Below are 26,427 nucleotides of genomic sequence, written 5' to 3'. Positions count from 1 at the left end.
TGTTTCTTCACTGCAGGCTCAGCTTCCTCCTAACAATACTTACAGGAGATGTCTAGTACACAAGATACTTGTGCATCTTTCACGTGGCTGTGTGGGGTCTGTGGTCCCTATGCTCTTAGCCATCACTTGTAGGAAGGTTTGGAATGTGTGAATGTTGCCAATTGCAAATATTTCTTTTTAAGACAAAGCGTATAGAGCTGATTAGAAAACCTATTGGAAGGGAGAAGATTGTGTCAGAAACAGAGTGATTGTACTTGCTCAGAGAATACTCCCAGGACTTGTGATTGCATTGAATCAACGTCTGCATAACAATCACTTTGTCTAACTACTTTCCAATAATTTGTGTAGATGAAAGGGTAATTTTCCTTCCAGTGTTCTTCGTTTTACTTAATTTGTTTGGAAGTCAATAGAATTATATTTTAAAAAATGCAAATGATTTCCATTGAAAGTCACTCTATTTCTGTATTTATTAATATTAATGTTGTTTGTGGACGTTTAAAATACTAAGTCATCTTTTTGCAAAAAATTTACCTCTTTTATAGCTAATTGTACGTATTACGCTTGATTGCTACAGAGAGCAGGCAAAACTTAAGAGGAAAAGTGATGGCTATCTAATGGGGAAATATTAAAGAAAATCTTCTAGTGTAGTTATTGAATCTTCAGATCCAGTTCTTGAAGGACATCCCGTTGATCGTCCAGGTGTAGTCTACCATGAGACAAAGAAATTAGACACAATGACCTCAAATGGGGCAGCCAACAGACCCATCAAGGTCTAGAAAGCAGCAATGATTGATGACAAATATGCAAAAAAAAAGAAAAAGGACTAAGAAGAAGGAAAAAAATAATAGCTATACTTAAAAGAAGATTATTTCACCATAGAAATGTTAAACGTGTGATAATGAGTTGGTGTCAACAAGAGTGCCCTACGAGTGACCTTTTGGTTCACTAAGGCCTAATTGCGTATTAAAAACATGCCTGCTAGTATGAAGTTGAGTTGTATGTGTGATTGCAGCTGTTCCCAACCAGAACTAGAACTTTTGACTCTGTAATACACATACTCAGATTAGTTGGAGTAACAGATTGGATACTGTAAAGAGACATGGTTTTATAAACAGCCAAGTATAAGTAACTGTGCTTCTGTTTGGGGGTCTGCTTGGTTTGTGAATGAATGCCAAGTACCTGATTCTGGCCTGAATTAAAGCAGAGATTTTCATGTGGATTCCAACCCTGTGTGCTTAACGGCTATGTGCACTGGGCACAGCTCACATTTGGGATAACAGAGAGTGATATATTGTTATATCTGACTCAGTTTACCAAGCAGGGCTTTTTCCAGGGGACACTGCTACCTGGTCTGTAACAGCTTCTCTGTTCTGAGTCTCTGCAAGCTGTGGATCTGTGAAACTTAAAGGGGCATTTCATGGGTGAAGGTGAGTCCTGCTGGTACTGAACACATTGTGATGCCAGTGGGAGGAAAGTAGTTCTGCATGACTGCCTACTCGCACCGCAGTTATACATAGAATCTACCTCTGCACAGCTTTGATGTAGCTAATACCTTCACTATCTTTGCTTCTCAATGGAAGAAATAGGAAGATATTATTTTTTTTGTCTGAGGAAGGAGTCCAAAGACATTGCTAAAGACACTTATTTCTAAGTGCAAATGAGCTGGAAGAGAGGGGGAGAAAGGAGCAGTAGAAATGATTCTGTGTCACACACATAAAAAGAAGATTTTCTCTTTCTTTAATTTCTTAAAGCAATGTGCCACAAAACGCAACTGGGATGACCTGGAAGAATCTGTAACAGCTGTGCTGATCCTATTACTGCCATATCTATGACTGAACCAACCTGCAATGCCACTTCCAAAAAGGACTCAGCCAGTGGCATTGGTTGTTACACGATGATGAGTAACCTGGCTGGAATGTTGTACCAATGGAGATTTTGTGAAGAAAAAGATCCTTTCTGAGGAGGGCTCATTCAGATCCACCTGAATGGCACCTCCCTGGTGCTGCCCTGCAAGCACCTGCCTCTTCTGTACCACCATTGAGCGCCAAGAGCTGTGTCAGCATGATGTCTGCCTCCATGCGGCCATGGGACTGAGTCACAGATACAGCACTTGGGGAACAGCTTGTGATTCAGCCCTGGCTATTAATCATTTTGCTGTTTGCTGGGTTATTTTTAAGCCAGATCAGTTCCACAGTGCAGCTTGCCAGGCCACTGCCCAGACACGGATGGGGCAGGGCAAGATTACAGTAGGAGACAGAGAGGAACTGGGAACTACATCAGCTGGCTGTGCTATTTAAATAAGTTCTGCATTTCAAAGCAAAGTAAATAAACTCATCAAACTGCAGCAGCAGCCTTGACACTGCACTTCTTGCCTGGTTGAGCACAGACATGTGGAAATGTGGACCTGAACGTGAAAAAAAAGGGAAGACTGCTCCAGCTTCTTTCAAGCTCAGTATGTGCCCTGAGCTGGGAGATATGGAAGGAAGGAAGTCATATGCTCATCACGTTGTCACCAGCACTTGCTGGCTGTCCTTGTCATGAACCCAACAAGGGGACTGGTACTGAAAAGGAAGCTGACACTAAAAAGATGCAGGACTCAAAAGTGTAACCAGTTGAATTCATTTCCAAAGGAGGATGGGAATATGAACCCTTCATCAAGGTGCACACTTTTAGGTAGATTTAGACCTGGAAACCCAGCTTTGTAAATGAAATTTTCACTCCTGTGCATCTCTAGAACGAAACATTAGTAAATCCTTGTCCTTATAATACTTCAAAATAAATCAATGATAATAGATTCTGTAGCAAGAGCTTATGAACATTCTGTGTGTTTAAAATACTGTTTACAGTATTGAGGCTCAAGCTAAGGTACAACAAGTATAGTCCATGAACACCTGGCTCCTAAATGCTGCTCTCTCCACCTGGCCTCAGTCTGATGGTTTCCTGTTATCATGAACTAAATCACCCCAACTGAGATTTTGAGGAGATCCCTTCATTTCAATTTGTGAATGTCAGTAATATATTTTAAGAGCTATATTTAGACTTCTACAGTGTGATTACCATTCTGGAAGCAGTTTAATTTGGGAAATTAGTTGCTGCAATATTATATTTCCAGTCATCCAGTAAATAAGATAATCCAAGAGCTGTTACGAACAGTTTTAAATTACAAATGAGTTCAAATTCCAACGAATTGCTTAACCTGAAATCAGCGACTGTGTTGGGAAATGCATGACTCTCATGTAGGCAGCACTTGAATGAAGAGGTTAATGAAGTGGTTTCTTGAGGAGGGAAGAAGTCTTTTAAAACGTGTGTTGCATTTATTTCTGGCTGTACTTATAGCCATTAGCACTTCCTATTGAAAACAAATCTGTATTGATTCCAGATAAATTGCACAGAATTTTCAAAATTATTGTTTCTTTTAATCCCTGACTAAGCTGCTGGTCTTGCTAAGATGACTAATAGATGCATGATATCATTACTATTTAATTACAGATTATTTAACCTACTGAAGGACAAATGAGAAGTGATATGCAGGAGTAAACACTGTGGTTGATTTGGAATGAGGTTCTTGGTACCTTATTGCAGAGCTTGCATTGGCAAATAACTTCGTCTGGCCCATCGTGATTTTGTGACTGCCTTATACCAGTTTTTGTTGAGTTCCTGTAATTAGAAGTCAATGTTGCTGAGCTTATTCACCAAATCCTTTGGTTTTCTTACTAAAGGTGCTTAGTTGTTTGGAGAAGCGCTGACTAACAGGTTAATGTGTTTATTCCATGGCATCCAGCTCCTGTCGAGAGCTCTCTATAGCAACATGGAATTGAAGATGTTTACCAGAAGTTCACCTGAGAAGACCCCAACAACAATATCTGAGACTCTGCTGTGGGAATATACAGCAAGAGTTTTCAAGGGGATGAAAGGAAAGATTTGTATGTTAAAATAAGCGAACGGATGATCAAAGCTTCTGAGGGTCCCTCAAGTTACTGATTTTCTGGTTTTTCTTGAACGTCACAAGCTCACTGCTCCGGGCAAAAATAATTAACTAATGAACACAGGAGAGAATTGCTGAGGGAGGGATGGAATACAAAACTTGTTAAAATTTAACAATAAGATATCTCTGTTTCATGTGATATCGGATATGTTGATCGTTTTTAATGTTAAAAGCCCAACAGTAATTTCTTCTAATTATGCAGAAATGCCAGCTGCTGTCTGCTATAGCCTCCTGTTTTGAAGTTCAATCTGTGCCTTCAGCAGTACTACAGAAATTGCTTCATTTTCCTTGTTCTGTAGTTAAATACTGTCAGGCAGTCAGACACAATCCCTGCCAAAAAAAGTATCACATTTTAATTATGTTGCTTTGCTTTTAAAACCTATTGCCTGATTGATAACTTTATGGGTTTAGTGTAGGAAGCAAATTATGTGGTAGAGCACAAGGAAGCAGAAACTGGGAAACAACTCATAAAAGTTGTCAGGCAGGAGGCTTACAGGCCTAAAAACCAGAGTGACATAATTATAATCTGGCTTTATTTGTGTATTCATTTCTGGTGAATGGAGATCAGAATGTATTTCATTAGACATACTTGTGGAAGAAAAGCCCACTGAATTTGTCTATCTGGAGTTAACTCTTGGTTTAGATGAACCCAAAATGTTAGGCTCATTTGAAAGGCAGGAGGAGTAGTGAAAGAATCACTGTACGCTGATTCTCTTCTTCCTTTTCTTCTTCCAGGAGACACAAACAGGCTGTTAGATAGTTTACCTTACTGCTGCTGTTCTTCTGTAATGCAGTTTCAATTCATCTTGTCATGGGCTTACCTTGTGACTCAAAAGGCCACAAACAATATTCAAAGGCAACGAGCAGGAAGGTTTGGTCAGTGGTAAAGTCATAGTTACTTTTCAGTATTCTTGTTTTGCAGTTGTGGTTTGCCCCTTTCATGTTGTTTCGTGAATATTTCTCATGTCCTTCTGTGCTAAGACCTTTTAAATCTTATTTACATTCCTAGTGAGGCATGAGCTCAAACTCTGAAGAAGCATCAAAAGAGTTCATAACTCATATATACTAATGAGTTCCATTAAGTATATTTCTTTACTTTCCTTCTGAAGTATAAGGCCCTATTTTACTTTCTATTGTGCCCCATTGCCACCCAAAATTATCCTGTCACCTTACTGTTCAGAGACATTTCTGTTTTTTCTTTTAAAATATCTAAATATTTTGTGGATAACTACAAATATGTAGATAACTTCTGAATAAAACGATTATGTTTCACACTGTTAGTCAGAATGACTAAGCTTTCAATGGCAAATTTTTATTGCATTGTAAAATCTAGCTGTACGTGTGTGTTGGCAGGGAGAGGGTTCTTGAAATATTACATTGTTTTTGGATTATAAAATCCAAGAAGCATCTGGTTAACAAATGGGTCAAGCAATATTAAGTTCTTCAGCTTCATGTCAGGCATTAGCTGAACTGCTGGATATTCCCAGTGCCAGTCAGTCCTCACCAATTGGTGACTGTAATGGAAAGCAAGAACAATGTGTGCACAGGTAATAAAGGGCAGGTGTGTGGGTCAGCCACAGTGATATGGAAGATGTAACATAGATATCTATATGAATCCAGGCTTTGGTGTTCTGCTTTTTATGGAATAACTCGTTAGATGTTTGCAACAGTGAGGACCGTGAGGTTTTTTTTATATTGTAGTCAGTGACAAAGTCTGTTGACTTAGTAAGTCTCCAAATGCCCCAATTATGTTTGATGGCAATGCAGAAAACTACCTAATTTTCCCCATTCAGTATCTATAAAACCCCATTGGAAGCGTAAGTATGAATCTTACAGCAAGATGACTGTTTCAGCTGCTGGAGTTAACATCCTGTGCATCCTGCTCAGCAATTTTATCCCCCTCAGTTGGATTCTTAACACACATTCAGACCCTGAGAGTCACAGAACTACACTTATTTTTGGTTGCTGGCGTAAGTCATTTTCAGCTATGTTGTTAAAGTGATATAGCAGCAAAGCTACGTCCATGATATGTGGCTTTAAAAGGGCTGTTAGTTTGATTTTGTGAACTGTGGGGAAATCTAGGGGGATTCTTTTGCCCTCCATGCTGCACCAAATATGTATTTCCAGCTGAGCCTTCCAGATCTTGTTCAGTTTATGAATATGGTGTTGGACTTCATAAAAACTGATGCTTCAATGGCTTGGATTTGTCTTCTTCCATGAAAAGAATGTGCAGAGATCCAGCACTTTGTTTTCCAGTCTTTTAAAGCTTTGTCTCTGTTTTACCTTTAACAAATAAGCAAATGCTTGCAATTGTCTCCTCCACAACCTGTCAAGGTGAAGCAAGTTTTTCAGTCAGTCAAAATTTCTGCAATCTTTTTTGCTATCTTGTTTCTTCCTCACTGCTTCTGCAGCACTTCTGTAGCCCTCAAGCAGTGTGTAATTTCAGTCTTGTGAAACAGGTCTCTGTTTTTCAACTGATCAGCTAAACTGGAGGTAGACAACTACTGCTGTAAGTGGCAGATAATAGAGTAACTCCAAGTGCAGTAAGTGTGTTTCAAATGGCTTAAAAATTGCTTTATTATGAATTATAAACTACTTATGCTGTCTTGATAATGGGAACATCATCTACTGTGATTCAGTGTATTCAAGCAGCATTAACTTCAGAGAGAAATAGTACAAAAAGAAAACTGCTCCCTTAGTAATGGGGTATTTTTTGTGGACAAGTACAGAAACTATACTGAATTATTTTATTTTGCTCATTCACATCTGTTCTCCCAGATCCTTTGATGTAGGATTTATGTAGTTTCTGGTAAAAGGTAAGTTGTAGTGTGTCTGAGTAATGAATGCAAGGGAGTAATGAGTGTTAGTCACTTTGACACGACAGCTCTAAAACTGATTGAGATTAACAGAATAGAAACAACGACAGCAAACACCAGAAGTAGCAGAAAAATCTCATATTTTCACAGTTTGTGAAGTCTTTTTAAAGTGTGAAACTTTAGAAAGATGTCCTTTTTGTAAAGGACTTGTAAATTTGGAAACTCAACTCTCATACAAAGTAAATGGATTTTCAGAGAATGCCGAGCTGTTCCACTGCTGACAGCTTGGATTGCCAGGTTAGGACACTACTAAATTGGAAGCTTATGTACCTTACATGGGTACATGATAACACTTCCAAGTGAACACCAAACACAATGCTTCCCAGTGAGGAATTGCCAGGGGAATGATGGCTTGATTAGTGTGGATCCAGCCTTTTCCTCTTGTCTTTCAGGTTATTGAGAATGTCTGTAGGTACAGAATGAACATTGAGTTTTGATGATCTTATCCTTACTTATGTATAATAGGAGGATGCTTTTATACCACTGGCTTTGAATCTAAAGAAAGAGGACTTGAGTGATAACCCCCCTGGCTCCTTTGTAAAGAATGGGAGTGGGAAGGAGAAAAAGGTGAAGAGAGGTTTTTCCTGTCAGTGATCCATAAGATTAACTCAGCCCCTTTTAAACCTGCCTCTGAGTCTCATGTTCCACTGACCTCACAGAAAGCTCTAGGAGATATGTCTCACTAGACTAAATTTAGTCCTTGTGAATACTTACCTCTGCCACAGACTATCACACAGTATTTAATTGAGAATCTGTTCTAGCAGGAAATTCTCTCATTAGAAGCATGAATTCTGAGAGGGCAGTACAGATTACCATTTTTTCTTGGATGTGTGTTCAGATTCAATCAGTTCAGTACAACACATAGAGCCATTTCATTTAAATTGAATTAATCAGTAGATTATATTAGCCACATCATTTTGACACAGTATTGGTAAAAACCTTGCCCCATAGAAATCAATGACAAAGCTCCTGGATTTGGTGTCGAGATAACATCGTGACATTAGCTCTTCTTCAAAATTTGTACAGCAAAGTAAGTTTCTTCTCTCCTCCTTTATCATTTGTCAAATTCTGACCTATTGCCATTTGGACAAGCATCCTCTAACTAGCGTTGTTGGAACTGAAGTTTATAATTTATTGGTAAATAAATAGGTAGAACTCTATCTTAATGACTTGAACAAGTATACTAAGGGGATGGGATGATCACAAAGGACATTAGGGAAACTGAATTCAGCTTTACTTATCCATATGAGTTCATTTCAATCACAGAGAGAAGTCTGTATGGGAGGATTTAGGCATCCTGTGGTCTTTTATTTATGAGATCTGTAGTGTCTTTTATATTACTTTATAATTTCCATTTTGCCTCAGGTCAAATACAGATTTCTATAGTGCTTAAAGAACTAATAGTGGGAAAAATTTCTTTCCAGATTAAATGGAGGTAGTCTCATGCTAGAGACTGTTTATTTTATATATATGAAACTAAGTCTGTAGAACTTTTCTGTTTTCATTTTCTCTTTTCAGTGTGCTTTAATTATTTCTGAATCTGTGCCTGCAGTTTCACCATATGCTTGTAAATCACAGAAGAAATATTTTAGGGATTGTTTTAGGTAAAACCATAAATAATTGGAATGCTTACTTTGCTTGTTTATATCTGGGCTTTTCAAAAGTTTTTGCAGTTTTGATTACATTATTGTAGCATATACAGCATAGTCAGACAATATAGGTACATATGTACCTAGCTATATCCAGGCATTTTGTAAGTACTATATTTATCTTAATGGGAACATATTTTTTAAATATGCATTTAGAGATAAAAAGAAAATTCTCTGAACAGAAATTTGGCTCCATTGAATAGTCTTTTAAAAAGCTGTGACTGGATAGTGACATGTGTACCCTTTTTTACTTGTATAACATTGAAAGCCTTGGAAATTTTAGCATCATTCATGTTAACACATCAAAGTATTGCTGATTGAACTCAAATCTCTCTGAAATGTTAATCTGCACCCTTAGCTGTAGTGGAATGAACATACAGATGGTTCTTCTAATTATTTGGAGAAAGAAAGGGGGATGATTTCCTTTAATGATTTCCCCTTCTTTCCAAACTGAAAGCAGTTCCAGCTCTTCCCTCCACCTAATTGGATGATTAAAAGATGCCTTTGTCTGGCTTTCAGCTATTGAGATTTCACTGCAATTTGTTAAAATTTCCCATCATGAAGCAAGGTGTGAACCCCAGGCTTGGTTCAGAGGCTGTGTGAAGGGGAAATATAATCTCAAGTACTTAAAGCCAGAAGTAGGGGATACTTTTGTCATCCTGTGCTATACACTGATGGCAAAGACAGGATTTTAATGTTGAAATAGGAAAATGAATCTTAGATGCAGAAAGTCATTGACAGGGTATAGGCCCCAGGTGTTTAGGCTCTAGGCTCAAAGTACTTCAGTTTTCCTGAGAATGAAAATGAAAGAATTTGTAGAGACACTGACTTCACTGATGCTTTATGGGGTAGAAAGTGCCTGAGAGGAACTAGAGGAAAATAGCCTATATAATAGGCCATATTATGGTCCATTTCAAGCATTTTACTTTTCACTATGGGCTTGAGGCTTTACAAGCAACGTCCTGAAAAACGCGACCTGATCACCAGTCTGTTGGCCCACTGCTTATCTGCCTCTGCATTGCAGTGGTGCAGATCCTCTGAAATCTCTCTTTCTTGTAGGATTTCATTCAGTGGTGACCTCCAGACAGGTGTGTCTGTGACAGATGTTGAAAAAACTTGAGGGATAAGCCTCTTGCTGTTCATATAATGCTACCAGAGGAATGTCTCTGTCTTGCCTAGGAACACAGCTGAACTGACAGGGCTGGCTGAAAGGGGACTGCAGCTTTGGGGACCCACATCACACTGCCTCTACCTGCCTTCAGTATTCATAGCCTAGTTACAAGTATATTGCCTTATTTCAACTCTTGCAGCTACTTGGTATATACAAAAGCAGGAAGGAACTGACTTGGTTTCTTCTGACATTTATCTCTTTTTTGAGATAACCTTAGCCTTGCATTGAAAACTCCATGTCACTGTCAGTGACACTGCACAGCTCTTCCAAGTATTTCATGTTGTTCAGCAGGACAACCTTTATTTCATAGAATCACCAAGGTTAGAAAAGACCTAAAAGATCATCCAGTCCAACCGTTCACCTATTACCAATAGCTCCCACTAAACCATTTCAGAATTTAATAGCATTTTATAAAATACTGTTGGACATGCCAATGAACATTCTTTTAATTAAATACATAACAGTAGCATAAATGAATATATTTACTTCATTTACTCTATTTCCTCTGAGCTTTGACATACACATCTCAGTCCGTCTCCATCAGTAATGTATCCTGTTCCATTTTTGAAGAACTCTAGTTCTATCCAGATACTGAAGAGAATGGGATTTGGGTCTTGACTGTAAAAAGAGTATACCAGTGCGCAGAGAGACTTACTGTGTGGTCAGAAATCACAGAAATCACTGAGGTTTTTTTCCTGTTCATTTCCTATTAAACAAAATATTGTATAGCTTGTTTGCTAAGTAAAACTCTAATGAGGCTCAAGATATTCTTTTGCCCCATGGAAACAGCTACTTTTGCCTATTAAAACTAAAAATAGGAACCATTACTGATGTAGGATAGTTTTTTGGATTTGTTGGAAACATAATCCCTTAGGAATCTTTAGAAAAACTTTGGAGGGCTTTGCTGGGTATTTTGAATTTGCCTGCTTGAATCTAGGCTTTAGCAATGGTGGAAAAGAAACAAGGGAAGGAAAGAATGTTTAATTAGAAATTATAAATCCTCTTGCTCCTCTGGAGTGATACTTAATATAATTACAGAGAATAGTGTTTGACTAGATAAGATAACCCTTGTCAGTTCTAACACCAAATCAGTACTGCTACAGGGTAAAAATTATCCACCCTAGGGTTCACCCTCTATAATATGGGGCATGACAGTGAACTTTGCTGTCAGAAAGACATCCATTATTATGTATAAAATACTGTGAGAATCTTGGCTTTTTAATTTGCAGAGATTAAATTGTCTTCTGTTTGGAAAGGTCTTTTTTTTTCTTTTTTTCACAACACATTTCTCTGAACACCCAGAGCCCTACTAGACCAATGGGGATACACAAGTCCAGTGTAGTACATGTCAGTTCAGTTCTACTGGTAAAGAGGATATGGTTTGGGCTTTTTTCTTTCTGTTTTTGTTTTTTTTTTTTTTTCTGTTTTTTTTTTTTTTTTTTCCTTTTTTGATTCTAAAGAATAAAACATGAGTTTAAAAAAAGTGTAAGAAATGTAAACATCTGGTGCATGTTAAACATTGCAGATTTCATCCAAGTTCTCCTCATGTGCTGTGTAATATCAGTAAGTACTGAACTTGAGTTGTGACTGTTCATGTACTGGAAAATGTTGTATTTTATTTTTCTTTCATTTTAAAATGTCATCTCACTCTAAATTAGACTGTGCTGAAAACATAAGGCTGCATTAGAAATGCCTACAGGGTTTTTCTTAGCCAAATCTCTTTTTTCCTTCTTTTCTTCAGACTTGGGCTTGTGTAAAAGAGCAGAAAGGTGTATTTCCAAATAGAATTCTCATGGTATGGTGTTACTATGCAACCATAATCAAACCACATGACAGTCCTCCAGATAAACCTTTAGTATAAAGAGTTTTCAAAGCTCCATGGCAGATTTATGCTAATGGGATAATTAATTAATTGGAAAAATTGCTTTTATAAGTTTATATAAACAACTCAGGGCACCTGGAATTCTATATTCTGGGCTTTTTCCTTTTCTACTTGAAAAATATTGATTGAACTCGTTGCCCCTTGAAAACATCATGTGGAAACGGAGATGTGGTCACTACAGAACACCGGGGTCAGTTTTAGTCCTTCTCCAACCCATCACCCATCATTAGGGTGGCTTTGGGAGGACACAACTCCGGGTCGGACCGCTGTCCGTGGTGCTGAAGCTCCGCGCCCGTCTCCTCTCCCCAGGTAGGTAGATGCCCCCTGAAAGGCGTTCAGCTCCTAACAGAATGGGGGAGCAGAGAGGCAGAGCCCCATGCAGGCAAGCATATCGCATTATAAATGACTCAAGCTTTCTGTTAAAAGTAGGTATTCTATTCCCCATAATACACTCATTGTTCCAAAAGTCAGCACCTCCAAAGGGTATTTTTTGCCCTCCCACTTAGAAGTGTTCTACTTTTCATCCTAAATTTGTCTATAGTGAATTTGTCCTTTCATTCATATTGTTCCCTAGCTAAAATACCTCTTCATCTGCTCTAGAGTTTACCATCCTCCACTGTGTTTTTAAATAATACAGCATTCTACTCTAATGAATAGACACTCACAGCAGAAATATTGTCCAGAAATTGATGTAACATAGAGACAAATTCACCCTGGAGTCTTTCACAGTCATAGATTTTCTTTTCCTCGCACCTCCAAATTAATTGGTTGTTTTTTTGTATAGTAACTTCTCCTTCCTAAGCTACAGTGAAAAATGTTTATTAACAGGTGACCTCAATCCTGATTTTTGTCAAGTTTTTCCTCTGTATCAAACTTCTTTTCATTTACCCTTAATTTCAGAGTTTCTTTGTGTAATATTGAAGTAACCCTTCATATCACCTTTGTTTCCAAATTTGCTGGTGCTAGCTTGCTTTTCATGCTAGCATAATAAAAAGAAAAGAGGTACTAAGGCTGTTAAATTGCAAGGAAATTTCTTATTGGGCATAAATGATTACTGCCTTCTAGACAAATTCCTTTATCGATGTTGTTATTCTTTGTCTACCTTATGGTTCTTAGGAAAATTTTCATTTCCTCTGGTATAGCTGGCAGTTCCTCATATGCTACATCATATGTGCTATATACATTGAAACTGAGAGAAACAGCTGTATATCCTGTAAGGTGGATTGATACAAAGATGGTAACAGATATTCAGAAAGTTATTTATGAGGAAAAACTCACCAATATTGATGCCTTTGCTGGGAAATGCTGAAGCAATCTCCACCAGGGAGCAGTCTCCAAGAGATGCTGCCTTAGTGGTGGTCAGTCCTTAAATGAGGTCTAGAAGAGGTGGAGTCAAGCTCCACCCCTTCCAGGCGCACAGCTAAATTACTCTCACCTGTGCTCACACAGCTGACCCAACTGACCTCAGCTGATTAATCAGAGGTTCAGGCTGTGATTACTGATTTCCCATACAACGTCCTAACCAATAAACAAATAAAATTAGTTTAATGGTTCATAGATGTAAGGCTAACTCAGCAAGAGTTTCTTTTGTTCCCTATTCGAGCACAGAAAAACAGCAGCAACAAACAAACAAAAAACCCTGCAAGTGAGTCAAACAGGTCTCTTAGCTGTTAACACTTTTTAGAGTTTGTGATGTCTCAGCCCACTGCGGGGGCAGACACAATGCATTCAGATGACTAAATGAAAGCTGGAGATACAGGCTGACCTGTCTTAAAATTATCTGACACGCAGTCCTTTGTTGTTCCCTCAATGATTATAAGAAATTGGCAAAGGAACCCTTGTCTCTTCTTCATTCAATGTCTACATTTTAATGTAGACTCAACAAGAATTACCTGCTCTGCTCTCTACCCGACATCTCTGGAAGAATATGAAAGACTTTATCGAGGACTCCTGTGGTAACAAATATTATTTATTTATTTAAATGTCTCCTTATTACAGAAAAAGACACATATCAAAGGAACACAAGCATAGAAAACCAACACCTGTAACTGAGGCTCAGATGACAGAAGAAATCTTTTGGAAGTCTGTAAAGCTGAAGTAACAGAAGAGAGCCTCCTAACTTAAACTCCATTAATTTTGCCAGTGTAGCTGCTAGGACCAGGTCTTATGTTTGGTTGCTGTTTCATCCACAAACTCTGGGGGTGATGAAGCTTGCACGTAAGGAGCAGCTTCAGCACTCTAGGGGGGTTATCAATTTATGAAAGCTAACAGTGTTCCTGCTCAGTGTCCATACAGAGCTGGACAGGTTATTGTGAGAGTTCATGGAAGTGCTGCTGTGAAACATTTCTGTGAAGATTTGTTGATCTGGCTTCAGATCACACATTTTCCCTGGACTCAAGGAAGACAAAGGTTTCAATTAGACACTAAGCAGCATCCGTATGTGTGACACTCAGATACACTTGGAATGGCAAAACAGTTCTAATGAGACACTTTGCAGTTTCTGTGACCTTTTCTCTTTAAATACGTACATTCTACGTGTGAAATAGACTTGCATTCCGTTCGTGAAGGACTTTGTCATCTAATGTAGGAAATTCTAGACAAGGTTAATATTTGCAGTTTTGAAAGGAGAAAAGAGGATTTCTTTGGGTTAAAATGCTGAAACACTTTTACTATTCAGTCCTCTAGTAAATATTATCTTTCCAGGTCTTGGCTTTGGAATACAGCTGAACTGAGAAAACTTTCTGCCTGAAGCCAAAACAAACAGAAAATCGTTAACAGAAATAAGATAGGAGCCTTCAAACAGAGAATGAACCAGTTAATGGCTTCAGAGGTGAAGAAAATACATCTAAAGATCAGAGAAAATGCATGAAAATTGCTTTTTACATGTTGAAATAAAAGAACTTTTAAACTTGCTTTCAGGTTCCTGTGACTTGAATGCTAAGGTGATCTTGAAAGCTACTTTAGATATTTTGTTTGATTTCTATTCTCACATAGCAAAGCATAAATCTTTTCCTCTTAGGAATGCAATGAGGACATTCATTGGATCCATTCTGCAGCTATTCAGAAAGAGAAAGAAAAGTTAGCTAGTTAAAAATGTGATTTTCAAGTACTATGTGGGCACTGACATTATTGTGAGTCTTCTTTCCTAGCATAAGCATCAAAGTTTCAGTAGGATGTGGGCAGTACGCAGTCTATTTACAAATGCTCGCTGTTCATTTTTGTGTGTTTTGGCTTGTATTAGAAACCCAGTCCAAAGCCTACAGAAATCAGATAAAAGGCTCAGTTTGACCTTGGTAGGACTGGGATCAGTTTTCTCCCACACTAAGTGAAACAAATGTATTTATGAGTGTAAGGAAACAGTTTTGCAGCATTCTGCTTATAAGAAAGTAATACGGTCACATGTGATGGTGAAAACAGTAGGATTCTTCTTTGGAATCATTACCCTCAAATCCACCTGCTATTCTGGATTTGAGTATGTAGAGATAAATAGGGTTCATATTCTTCTGGGTCCTCTCCAGCCCAGGTACATTATATTGGACTCCAAAGTGGGATATAGCATCCCATTATTTTTTTTGTACGGGTCATGAGTAGGTCACTATGTCCATGAATTGAAGGATGGTGCTTCTGAGCACCTCAGTTACACACTTGCTCTCCCCTCAGGCTGGAATAATGGCCATATTGCAGTCCATAGCATAATCTAATCATAAACATGGCTGCAAAATCAGTACTTACTAGGTCTGAAATGCCCATCCATCAGTAAGTATTTGTGGTGGAATGGCTCAGATATGAGTAAAAGCTAGACAAGATTAACTCCTCTTTAAGAATATAGAAAGGATTATGACACGTTTGATATCTAAATTTTTGATTTGTGTAATTACTCTTCCCATCGAATTGAGAGAATAATAGCCTCATAGAAAACATTGGGTTAATATTTTCTTGAGTAGTCAAAGATATTAGGACATAAACTGCCCATTGTAGTTGTGTCTAAATCCCCTCAGTGCCTTGCAAAACCTTGCAGTGTTCCCTGCTTTGAAGTACTCAAAAGCTGCTAGGCTGCTCCTTTATCCTTTTATTCTGTTTTAGTATTAAGTATCTCTAGTGGATGTAAATGAAAACAGTGGAGCTTCACATGTTTGGTTTTTTTTCCCACCGACAGAGATCCTGGTCCCAAAGAGGTTGAAATGGAGGAAGTAAAGGGAGAATTAGGACAGTAAGTAAGAGCCTGATGCTGATGTTTGCTTAAATGCGTGCTCTCTGCATAAGTATCCTGATCTTCTGCTTTCTAATGCCTGAAAAACATGAAACAAACGTGCTGCTTTAGAGAATGGTTTGCATTTGCTGTTTAGTGTGGAAAAGGTTGTTATCTTCTTAAGGTTAATTTCTAATGAAGGAACATCCCAAATATGTTTGTGTAGCTGCAGTTTTAGAGACCATTTATTGTAGTTCACTACAGGTGAGCTGTTACAGTTTAGCTGCTTGGGTGCTGTCATTTCCTTTGAGATCTTTGCATGTTTTTACTCTTAAAGGCATGTAGACCCCACTGAAAATACTCACCGGGGATGAGCAAACATTTTAACCCTATTAGAAAATAAGATTCTTTATGTTCCTTGCACAATGCTCATTTCCAGGCACAACTTCATTCACCAGGTGCGTAGCTGAGTCCCTCTAGTGGTGTAAGCGTTCATTTGATGTCTGCGTGTCACCAGAATTCCATTTTACGGGCACATTATAGCAGCAAATTTACAGGTAGCATTTTTGGGTGCTCTGAGGACTGTGACAAATTGGATCTGGGATGAAGTGCTGTGTAGATTCATGTTAATGAATGCAAATTTAATTTTAGCTGGGAAGGGCAAGTACAGACATACTGCAAAGAGAGGGGAATTCTTGAAAGTATATTCAAGAACTAATTACTATCAGTAAGACACACGCAAAGAGCAACGTAATGCTCAGGGCAGCCAATAGGGATAAAAGCTTACAGACAAATCTGTCATGACCTAGTAGTGAAGACTGTTTAAAAACACTGATCTCCACTTAGCTTGTAAATGCACATCACTCTTTCTCACTCATACATTCTCTCTCTCTCTCTCTCTCTCTCTAACACACACACACACATGCTCTTGGATTTGCAGAAGCCAGACATCTAGGGCACTTCTTGGCATCCACAGGAAAATCATATGGGATTAGACAAACACTGCAGTAAGTACTCCCTGCATTAAATGTTTATTAAGTGGCATGCTGTCAGAACCTAGATTTAATGGTAAATACGGGAGGACTTTAATGGAAATTGGCTGTATTTGATTTTTCCTAGGAACTGCTGAAAGCTGCCTCTCGAGGATTACAACTTCTCCTTTTGCTTTTACAGATGCTTGTTTACTATCCATGTGGCAACCTCTGCACAGCCAGTAAGCCATTCATTATCCTCACTGATTGAGTGCGAGAGCAGTGCAGTGGTAACTACTTCACTTAGCTGATGGCAGACGACAAAAGGAGGGAAATGATGAATTCGGACAATTTAACCTCCCAGAGCTTCCTCTCTGCAATTCATAGCAACGCCAGCAATTTATTCTCAGGGCTCCAGTTTGTTCAGTCCTTCAAGCCACTCATCATCCCCTGCTACTCCCTAGTAGTTTTTATTGGTGTCATTGGGAATTATCTTCTTATTTATGTCATCTGCAAAACAAAAAAAATGCACAATGTGACCAACTTTCTGGTAGGCAATCTGGCTTTCTCAGACATGCTCATGTGTGCAACCTGTGTGCCCCTGACGCTCGCGTATGCCTTTGAGCCCAGAGGATGGGTGTACGGACGTTTCATGTGCTACTTTGTGTTCCTGATGCAACCTGTCACTGTCTTTGTCTCTGTCTTCACCTTGACTGTCATAGCTGTGGATAGGTATTACGCCATGGTGTACCCCTTCAGGAGGAGGCTCACTATCCCTGTTTGTGCCTATATCCTGGCTGCCATTTGGCTGCTGAGCTGCACCTTGGCTGCCCCAGCCTTGGTCCACACTTATCATGCAGAATTCCCAGAGCTGGACTTCTCCATCTGTGAGGAGTTTTGGTTCCACATGAAAAGAGATCGCTTGGCTTATGCTTACAGCACTCTCATCATCACCTACGTGCTGCCTTTGGCCGTCATCTCCTTGTCCTACCTGAGAATCTCAGTCAAGCTGAAAAACCGAGTGGTCCCAGGAAACGTCACCCAGGGCCAAGCTGAATGGGACCGGGCAAGAAGGAGAAAGACTTTCCGCTTGCTTGTCTTGGTGGTGGCAGCCTTTGGAGTCTGTTGGCTGCCTCTGCACATCTTCAACATGATAAAGGACATAGATATCAGTTTAATTGACAAGCAGTACTTCAATTTCATCCAGCTGCTGTGCCACTGGTTTGCCATGATGTCTGCTTGCACCAATGCCTTCCTCTACGCCTGGCTCCATGACAGCTTTAGGGGGGAGCTGAAGAAAATGTTTGCCTGGAGAAAGAAGAAAATTGGGCCCGCTACAAATTGCATTATGGCCAGTGTGGTGCTGTAAACACAACAGCTGGTGGGAGTGCACTTCCTGCAACACTGTAAGTCATTTCCACTCTTAATCAGTTCTGGTTGCTAATGTTCATCCCTGGGGACTCAGTACTAACGCCGCATGTCCCATCGGTTGTTTCCCCAGTACTTCCAGCAAATAAATCTGTTTATCTACCCAGAATACAGTCCCTAGCATATGTTTCAGAGTAAAGGACTGACAATATTCCTGTAGATCTCCTCCATTAGGGATACAATGAAGAACAGCATCAGCTCTCTGAAGTGTCCTTTGTGCAGAGCTGACACTGTGATCGGGGAGCAGGGCTGCTGGGAGCATTGCTATGAGATCCCAAAGCTGCTGTGTCTTGGGAGCTGCATCATGGCATATAGTGAGATGAGCTGCACTGCTGGGAGAGGGCAAACAAGGCAGGAGTGAAGCTGTTTGGTGAGGCGTGGCTGATGCACAGTGACCGACAGCCTATTAGCAAAGTCACCTGGTAAATTTGCTGATGCTGCCATCAAGGGTGGTCAGACTGGAAACTGTGTATGGAAACTCATCAAAATAGGAGGACATTAGGAAATGCCACAAATTGTGTCCTTGCCATTGTCTCATATAACCCCAGTTTGCTGACCGTCCAGCAAGGTGACCATGTTCCCAGACAATGGAGAGCAGCATAGCCTTGTCAGACAAGAAGCTTTCTGCTCATCCTTTGAGGAACAGATTTTGACGTGTGTAATAGGTAATGCTGCCATCAGCTTTGATCTCCAGAGGCAGACAGAGACCTTGATAGGGCCTTCAAGAGCACTTCAAAAGATGGTGGGTAGAAGGAGCTGTTGTCACTGAGCTGTGATGAGCACTGCCTGACCAACACAAGAAAGGCTTGTCAGAAAGCAGAGTGGTAAGTGCTCTCTTTTGAAGGAGTCTCTTGGGAGGAAACAATTTCCTTTGACATTCACCTTTCAATAGAAGGAGGGAGTTAAAAGCTGTAATCGAACAAATGATTTCCAGCCTCTTCCCCCTGCCTGAACTGAAAATATCTGAGGCAACTGATAAGAATAAGGGAAAAAAGTTGTGACACCAGCCACCTTTTCTGAAGAGGCTTCTTCCAGCCAGAGCATTAAGTGACATGAAGAGCTGTTTGATATCCCAACTATAGAAAAAGCACAGAACAGGGGGCAATTTTGTCCTTTTTCAGCCAGGCTGAACCTACTGTACCTGTGTGTGTCTGTGTGTGGCCAGAGATGCATGTGTTGCCAGGCATGGCAAATAGGCGAGGGGGGAGAGAGACGAAAAAGATTATGGTTTCACTGGTTTCCAAATGCAATCGTAATGTGAAACTGTACTGTTTTGCCCATCAACCTTCAGTAAACTAATCTGGTTAAGAAAATACAGAGATGCCAATGCACACAATGGGAAAAACATTTGAAATGCCTTTTCACAAATTTCCTTGCGATTTCAAGCCGTCCTTTTGCTTGCAATGAGGAATTAAATATTAGAAGCTGATTACAGCAACGTTGAATCAGGGAAGTCTCTCTGAAGTGGGCACTGTTTGCATTTACTCAGTGATTAAGTATAGTTGTCCTGCTTATTGTGATTTACAAATGCGAATGTCTTACTGAAAGATGCTTTTGCTGAATTTTGGGAGATCATTTTCTTTCAAGTTTAATATGCAGAATAACTGGAGATTTTGAAAAAGGAAACAAGTAAACAAAGAAACAAAACCCTCTTCCAAACAAACCAACCAAATTTAATGAGCTTTATAGTTTCTGCTTCAGGGCTTTGTGGAAAAGAGCAGTGAATACAGAACTGGGAGCAAACACTGAGCACTGACACAAGAAGCTTTAACTGACAGCAAAATACTGAGTTTTGGAGATTTTTCTTTTATAGAGCTGTGCCACTTCAAGCTCTTCATTTGTCAATTTGTAAAGGCTAATTAGCATTCAGATGACCCTTAATGTTTACAACAGTGCTTTATTACAGTGAACCTAAGCACAGTGGAGTAAGTAGAAAAACCTTTGTTAACCACTGCAGGCCTGGCGTTATTTCTTTCCTCCCCATCACATTTCTACCCCTATTACCAGGCACCACAATTTGGTTATTGATGTTCTCTTGCATGCCAGTGACTGCAGATAGCTGCTGCAAAGGGCTGAAGGAAGTAAACTAGAGCTTGAATTTCTTTTATTTTTAATTCTTCAAAATAAGCTTTTGCTATCAACAGTCACTAGAACTGTGTTCACAGCAGCACCGAGGGCTGCATGTTGAAATACTCAGTATGGTGGGCATCTTCATATAAGGGCAGGTTCACTGTGCACATGCCTTGAATTTTCCAGCTCTTGTTTGCACTTCAGGCTCTGCTGCTAACACAGTGCTTGGACTATCACCTTCAGGAGTAAGTTTTGAAGAAACACCCCAAGATGGTCTTGCCTTTAGGTCCTGATGTTCCTTCTCTCTTCTCAGCAGTCCCATTGGCCACAGCAGTGACTGTGGATATGCTCACACAGCCTCACATCTGAACCTAGCCCAAGCAGTCTCTGCTAAGTGTAATTACTGTTTTCTCTGATATCCAGAGTAATAAACAATAATAAGATTTAGAGGCACATTGGTATACTTCTTTAATCCAGTTATGCAAATAGTTACAGTGAAAGCCTTCATGTGGAATGTGTTTTCTAATCTGTACCCATCTCTGGGGAGCTGCTGTGCTCCTCTGAGGGACCAGGGCTCATCACTGCAGTATTTTTGGTGCTATAATTTTTAATTACAATTTAAGAAATCATTACATGCTTTGATTTTATAAAGTAGTGCAGTTCTAAACTTGGTGAGCCTATTAAATTTCCCAGCAAGGGTTTTCGTTGTTTCTTGTTTACATTCAAACCCAAGGACTCTCATAGTGAAGGATGGAACAAGGACTGTCTGAGATGAAGTGGGTGCTCCATGAGGTGAGCAGAGCACTGTGCTCCCTGCCTGCTGAATTTTCATTTGAGTTGTTTCCATGTACCAAGAGAGCTTTGGCAAGTAGATAAATGTGTGTCTGCATTTTACTGCAGCAAATACATGCAGCTTATGTTGCCTTCCTGGACTGTACCAAAATGCCGGTCCATAGAAAACACTCCTAGGTGTACAGTGGAATTTGTGTCCATTTGGTATGGTGTTTCCAGATAGATACCATAAAGCATTTACTAAAAGGTCAGTTGTCAGGGCACAGTGAGGACTCTGGACATGAGGGAACACGGAAATTAGAAGATGTTGTTAGGGCCAGGCATCTCAGGTGACTCCCCCACCTCCATGGGCAACCTGTGCCACTGCACTACCACTCTTTCTGAGAAGGAATGTTTCCTAGAAACCAGCCTGAACTTCCCCCGGTGCAACTCAAGGCCATTACTTCTCATCCTAAATCAAGCTGTAAGAGCAAAATGACAGTTAAACCTCAGGGTCAGGTAGAGCTGGTCTCTCACAGACCTCCAGAACAGTCACCAAAGGCTAAAATATTTGTGAGGTGCATTGATTTAAGTTCATTCCTTGTAACTGGATGAAGAAAACAATGAGAGCTGTATTTGTATCAAGTCTGGGAGCTGTATTTGGGAAATGGAAAATAATCCGGGATGGACAGAGGCAAGCCCTGCCATACAGGACCACAGTGAATGTCTCTCAGCAGAGAGGAATGGGGAAAACTGACGTTTCTCATACCAGCTGAGCAGCAGATGCTCTGAGTAGTTTTAATTGAGTGAATCTTGCTTGTTGAGCTGGCAATGGTGAGCTATAATTAGAAGTCTAAGAGAATGCAGGGTACAGATAAAAGTGGAAAACAGTACACCTGCAGCTGGGGAAAAAAATGCCAAATTGAACAGCACAGTGCAGCACATCCATCAATCTGCCCACCAGATGAGAAGAGCATGGACAGAAATTGTGTGCACTTCTGCATGAAGAACCATAACTCATATGTTTACCTCCACACTTCCCCCTCTCACTGCCCACTTTCTTTTTTCCCCTTTTCCTCATAAGAATAGTTGTATTCCTCCTTTCAGTAGCTATATTCCATCTCAGAAAACATACAGAAATCAGTGATCTAAAATGGAGATCCTCTTCTCTTTTCAGGAGTTAGACTCAATGGTCTTAATGGGTCCCTTCCATTTTGGGATATTTTATGATTCTATGACTCTCTTTTAAATGTCTCTCTGGAAGAAGAAACAGCCAATTAGATGTTTCCTTGACACACAGACCATACACGTACCTATTAGCCATGCAGATCTGCAGCTGGCAGGAGTCTTTCTACCACTAATTTAATGGCTGTATTGAGTAAATATCTCTCTCCATAGAATGCATCCTTGTTCTGGGCCCAAAATGGTGCTGTTTAGGTTAAGCTAATGGTTGCATTTAATGAACCTGAGGGTCTTTTCCAACATAAACAATTAAAGAATTCTCATCCCTCCTGTGTTTTTGGTCCTTTGTACCAGCAGAACTGCATCTACTGCATCTAAGGCACCTGCTCCTAGGAATGAGGCTTTTCCTTCCAAAACCTGCATCATACTCCCCAGCTGAAAAGCTACAAATGAGAACATTCCTACCAAGCAGTTGTGGCCAAATGATTTATTTCACCAGGCTTCGTTCAACCCTATTTTGTACATGGTTCTCTGCTCCCTGCTCTTCCATTCCACCTCCAGTCTTTTGAACTCATTGGTCAGTTGACAAAACAAGGACGACAACAAAACTGAGCTTCCAGGATATTCAGATCCTGGTAGATGTATGAAATTAGGAATCATGTCTTCCTATCCAGGGAAGGAAATGAGATATAGTGCTCTACGCTTTAGGGACAGTGCCATCAGCAGGGGATGGATTAAATGGCTTACAACTAGTGATGAGACCACCAGGCTGCCTCCTTACAAAGTGCTGATGAATTATCCTGAAAGTGAGGTGACGAGAGCATGAAGCTCAAATAGCAATCACTGGGAGTTGTGCCTATCTGGGATCTCTTTGACAAGGAGCTGATAGGGTTGGCTTTCTTGCCTGGTATTGCTTTGTCTTTCAGTAGCCTGCTTTGTCAAACTAAGTTAAGTTAGTAATTGATATCAATAATAAAACATGCACACAGGAGCTCCCTGCTTTGTGTCTGGAAACCAATTTAGGATCACCACTACTGGTAGCTGACTGGGCTTTGCATTCTTTGCATCTTGTTTTTGTTAATTAACACCATTAAGTTGTAATTTTCACTTTTATTTTTCATTTTTTTCCTCTGCAGGAAACACAAAAGAGCGGGAGGAGACGGCTCTAATTCCAGCATGTATTTTTCCTACAATTCCTACGTTTCCATTTGGCACTGGTTACACTCAGCAGTGAGCAGGGCTGTGGGGAGCAGCTTGGTGCTTTGCAAAGGAGTTTTACCCTCTCCGCCAATTACAACTTTTGGTTTCCAGATAGGTTGCTACAATGGCACAGTGGCAGCAGGAGGGGTTTTGGCTCTGGTGATGTGCTCGGTGCTGAGGACAGATTCTGCACAGCTGGGGATCCCAGTGTCAGGGGATCACATCTGGCAGCAGCTGGTGATGTGATGCTGTGCAGCAGAAGGGCTTGCATCTATATGAGGTGGCCCCACTCTCTCTGTGGCTTCTTAGCCACAGTGAGCTGTGTTCAGTTGCCCCCATCGTGCCCACAATAAGAGAGGTGAACTCCCTAGAAGACATGTGGCAGTGGAAGAAAATAGCAGCTTTGGCTCATGGTCAAAGGTTATAGCACATTCTACTTCTCCAGCTTGTGTAACCAGCTGGATTTAAGAGGTAACAGAGAAGCAGTGCACTGTGCTGTGCAGCATCTTTTCTTTAGGGATTGCAGAGGCAAAAATAAAAAGTACCCATCCAAAGGTTACGTCTGAAACCAGACAGGGGCTACATTTCTGTATGAGTGCAGAAAGAACTACTCAAGCCTTCTGGTGAGCATGGTCCCTCACTTGCAGTGGGCCTTACTGCATTACTCCTTGCATCCCTCAGCAATATGACAAGTCTAAATAAAGGTAAGTCAAGTATATATGCACAGCCCCAGAACTGCCTGCATTTGGTCCAGAAATGGCTGAGTTGTGGGGGAAGAATCTTGTATTAAAATGGCTGGAAAGTTGGGCTGAAGTTCTGAGTGTTCAGCCAACTTACTACTTAGCAATGGCGCCTGTGGAAATTGCATACAGATCTGGTAGCATTGAGATGAAAGCAATCCAAATGTGAAAGAGTTATTTATAAGCTACACTGCTAATTAAAGTTACTTTCTGAGTAACTATTTATACACCCTACTTTGAATCATTGAAAAGAAAAACCCTCAACATTCAGCTTTGGAACGATTTCCTTGCAATTATTAGATCCCTTTAAAATTCAGCATCTGTTGTTAATATGCATAACTTAGAAAAATTAAAAATTGATTTGAAACCATCTGAAGGACTAGAAACAGCATATGGCAGACCTGCTTAATCTTAGCAAAGTCAATAATATTTTCATTATGAATCACTTCTTCATTAAAACATGTATTCACGTCTGTTGTATAAAATACTGTTTATTTGTTAAAACCTGTAGTACAACCCTTGCAATTGTTGTCAGTCACAATTAATGGCAAACAGGTTTGATAGTGCTTCTTCTTGGAAGACTGCTACAAACTGAGGACAGATGAAATGCAAACCATCAACCAATGTCAAAATTTGACAACGCCAAACCAAGTTCTATCAGTATCACCAATAAGATGCAGGGAGACTTGGAGAGCCCACTTGTACCTATCAAGTTCTTGGAGGTGTTCAGGAGGCACATAGTGGTTAGTGGGCATGGTGGAGATAGGTTGGTGGTTTAACTAGATGACCTGAATGGCCTTTTCCAACCTTAACGATTCTATGATTCTAAAAATGGTTTGCTTTCTTTCTGAGACATTGTACAAAGTGCTGTTCAAATCCTTTTCATAATAAAAGTAATATATATATATACATATATTACACAGTGTCTTCATGTTCTCACCGTCCTTAAAATTGTTCCTTTATTGCAAAATCAAGAAAAAAGTTTTCCCATGGGGCAGTTTCAAATGGCACTACCTGTATGTGCTGTTGATGAGGGTAAGGTGAGCACATAAGAGATAGCTCAGACTTCAGAAGAGGAATTAAAAGCCAGATTGCCCACATTCTGAAGTCACTAAATTGCTGGAGGAATGTGGTTATGAACTCAAAATGTGTCTTTTAGTTGCTTACTGAGATGATTTACCCTTTTTGCCCCACATATTCTGCTTGAGTCCCAGGCTATTAATTCTCATACAGAGACATCTCTCTGCACTCAGACTCCGAGATCAACTTTAAAGCCACATCTTTAGTTTCAACCTCAGTGAAAGCTGTCATTTGGCTTAGTTCAGTGAACAACTTATTCTGCACATTAGCATTCAACATTTTGGGTGAAATTTTCTCCCAGTGCACTGTACAAACTGCCATTCTGTTATATTGCTTGTTCTCCTTTGCATTGAGCCAAATGGTCTTAATAAGTTTAAATGTAATTTGTGGGTTTAGCTCAGATCTGCTTTGTAAGAATTTGAACAGAAATAACACAGTAACTATTGGCTCTGGGTTAAATAGCTTTTCTAGATGTGTGAAATGTATTATCAAGTTAAACAAAGCAAAGCAATGTACATTAAAGGAATCAATCATCATTAAAGAATAAACAGTTCTTAAAATGCCACAATTCCTGGGGACTGAGTCACCTGTAAAAGAGGTAGAAGGTATTTCACTTCCATGGGTCAAACGTTAAAGCATTTGATAGCTTTTTATATTACTACAGGTCTTCTGAATGATCAGAGAAACACGCATTTGAGGGCAAGAAGAAAAAGCATGGGATTTTCAGTGGCAAATATATATATATAGTAAAAATTAGCTTGACCAGTTTTACCAGCCCAATTTGCAGCACTCACTATGATGGAAATAGAGACAGTTCAGCAAACGCTTTTGCTTCCAGTCATAATGTGAGGTGTTTGAAACCAGAGGTAGAAGGTGGGCTGGAGGAAGGCCAAACTTGTACAAGAATGGTCTTATAAATTTTGACACCAGTGAACAGAGGCTGAAGGGAGAGTAGAGATTGATGTCACCTGGAGCTACATCAAACCTTGCAATTCATGTATTTAAAAACCTAGCGAGCCCTTCAGATTACACTAGATTTTAGATATTTGATAAAAATGTGCAGTTTAATTAATTTGATTAATTTAATTATGTAAAGCCTAAGCTCTTTGTGCAAGAATGCTTTGAGCAGGAGCTGTGTTCATACTGCCTTTTATTTGTTGTAGTCCAAAGAGTAAACCAAGCCTCTCTGATTTTCTGCTGCAGATAAGAGCTCCAGACTGAGCTTTGAGGTGC

The 26,427-nt window shown here is 39.8% G+C and overlaps 1 protein-coding gene across 2 annotated transcripts; it reads left to right on the top strand.

The window, feature by feature from the left end:
• The first annotated feature begins 16,597 nt into the window (after positions 1–16,597).
• On the top strand, positions 16,598–25,023 carry PRLHR (prolactin releasing hormone receptor). 2 transcript variants are annotated; one of them, XM_032445324.2, is made up of 3 exons: positions 16,598–16,759; positions 16,872–18,129; positions 23,311–25,023. In XM_032445324.2, the coding sequence occupies exon 2, from the start codon at positions 17,034–17,036 to the stop codon at positions 18,090–18,092; it is 1,059 nt and encodes a 352-aa protein (XP_032301215.1). In that variant the 5' UTR covers positions 16,598–16,759; positions 16,872–17,033; the 3' UTR covers positions 18,093–18,129; positions 23,311–25,023. The 2 variants fall into 2 exon arrangements, with proteins under 2 accessions (XP_032301215.1, XP_015722884.1); XM_015867398.3 differs by having other exon boundaries at positions 16,633–16,759; positions 16,926–18,129.
• The last annotated feature ends 1,404 nt before the right edge of the window (positions 25,024–26,427 follow it).

Source organism: Coturnix japonica, chromosome 8 (genome assembly GCF_054131305.1).
Source record: "Coturnix japonica strain WE chromosome 8, WE-NBRP24, whole genome shotgun sequence".
In the NCBI taxonomy this organism is placed as follows: Eukaryota; Metazoa; Chordata; class Aves; order Galliformes; family Phasianidae; genus Coturnix; species Coturnix japonica.
The sequence above is the reverse complement of the archived record's forward strand: the minus strand, read 5'-3'. Positions and strand labels throughout refer to the sequence as shown.

Coding starts and splice junctions, on each gene's coding strand:
- PRLHR (XM_032445324.2), top strand. CDS start 17,034: ATGGCAGACGACAAAAGGAGGGAAATGATGAATTCGGACAATTTAACC.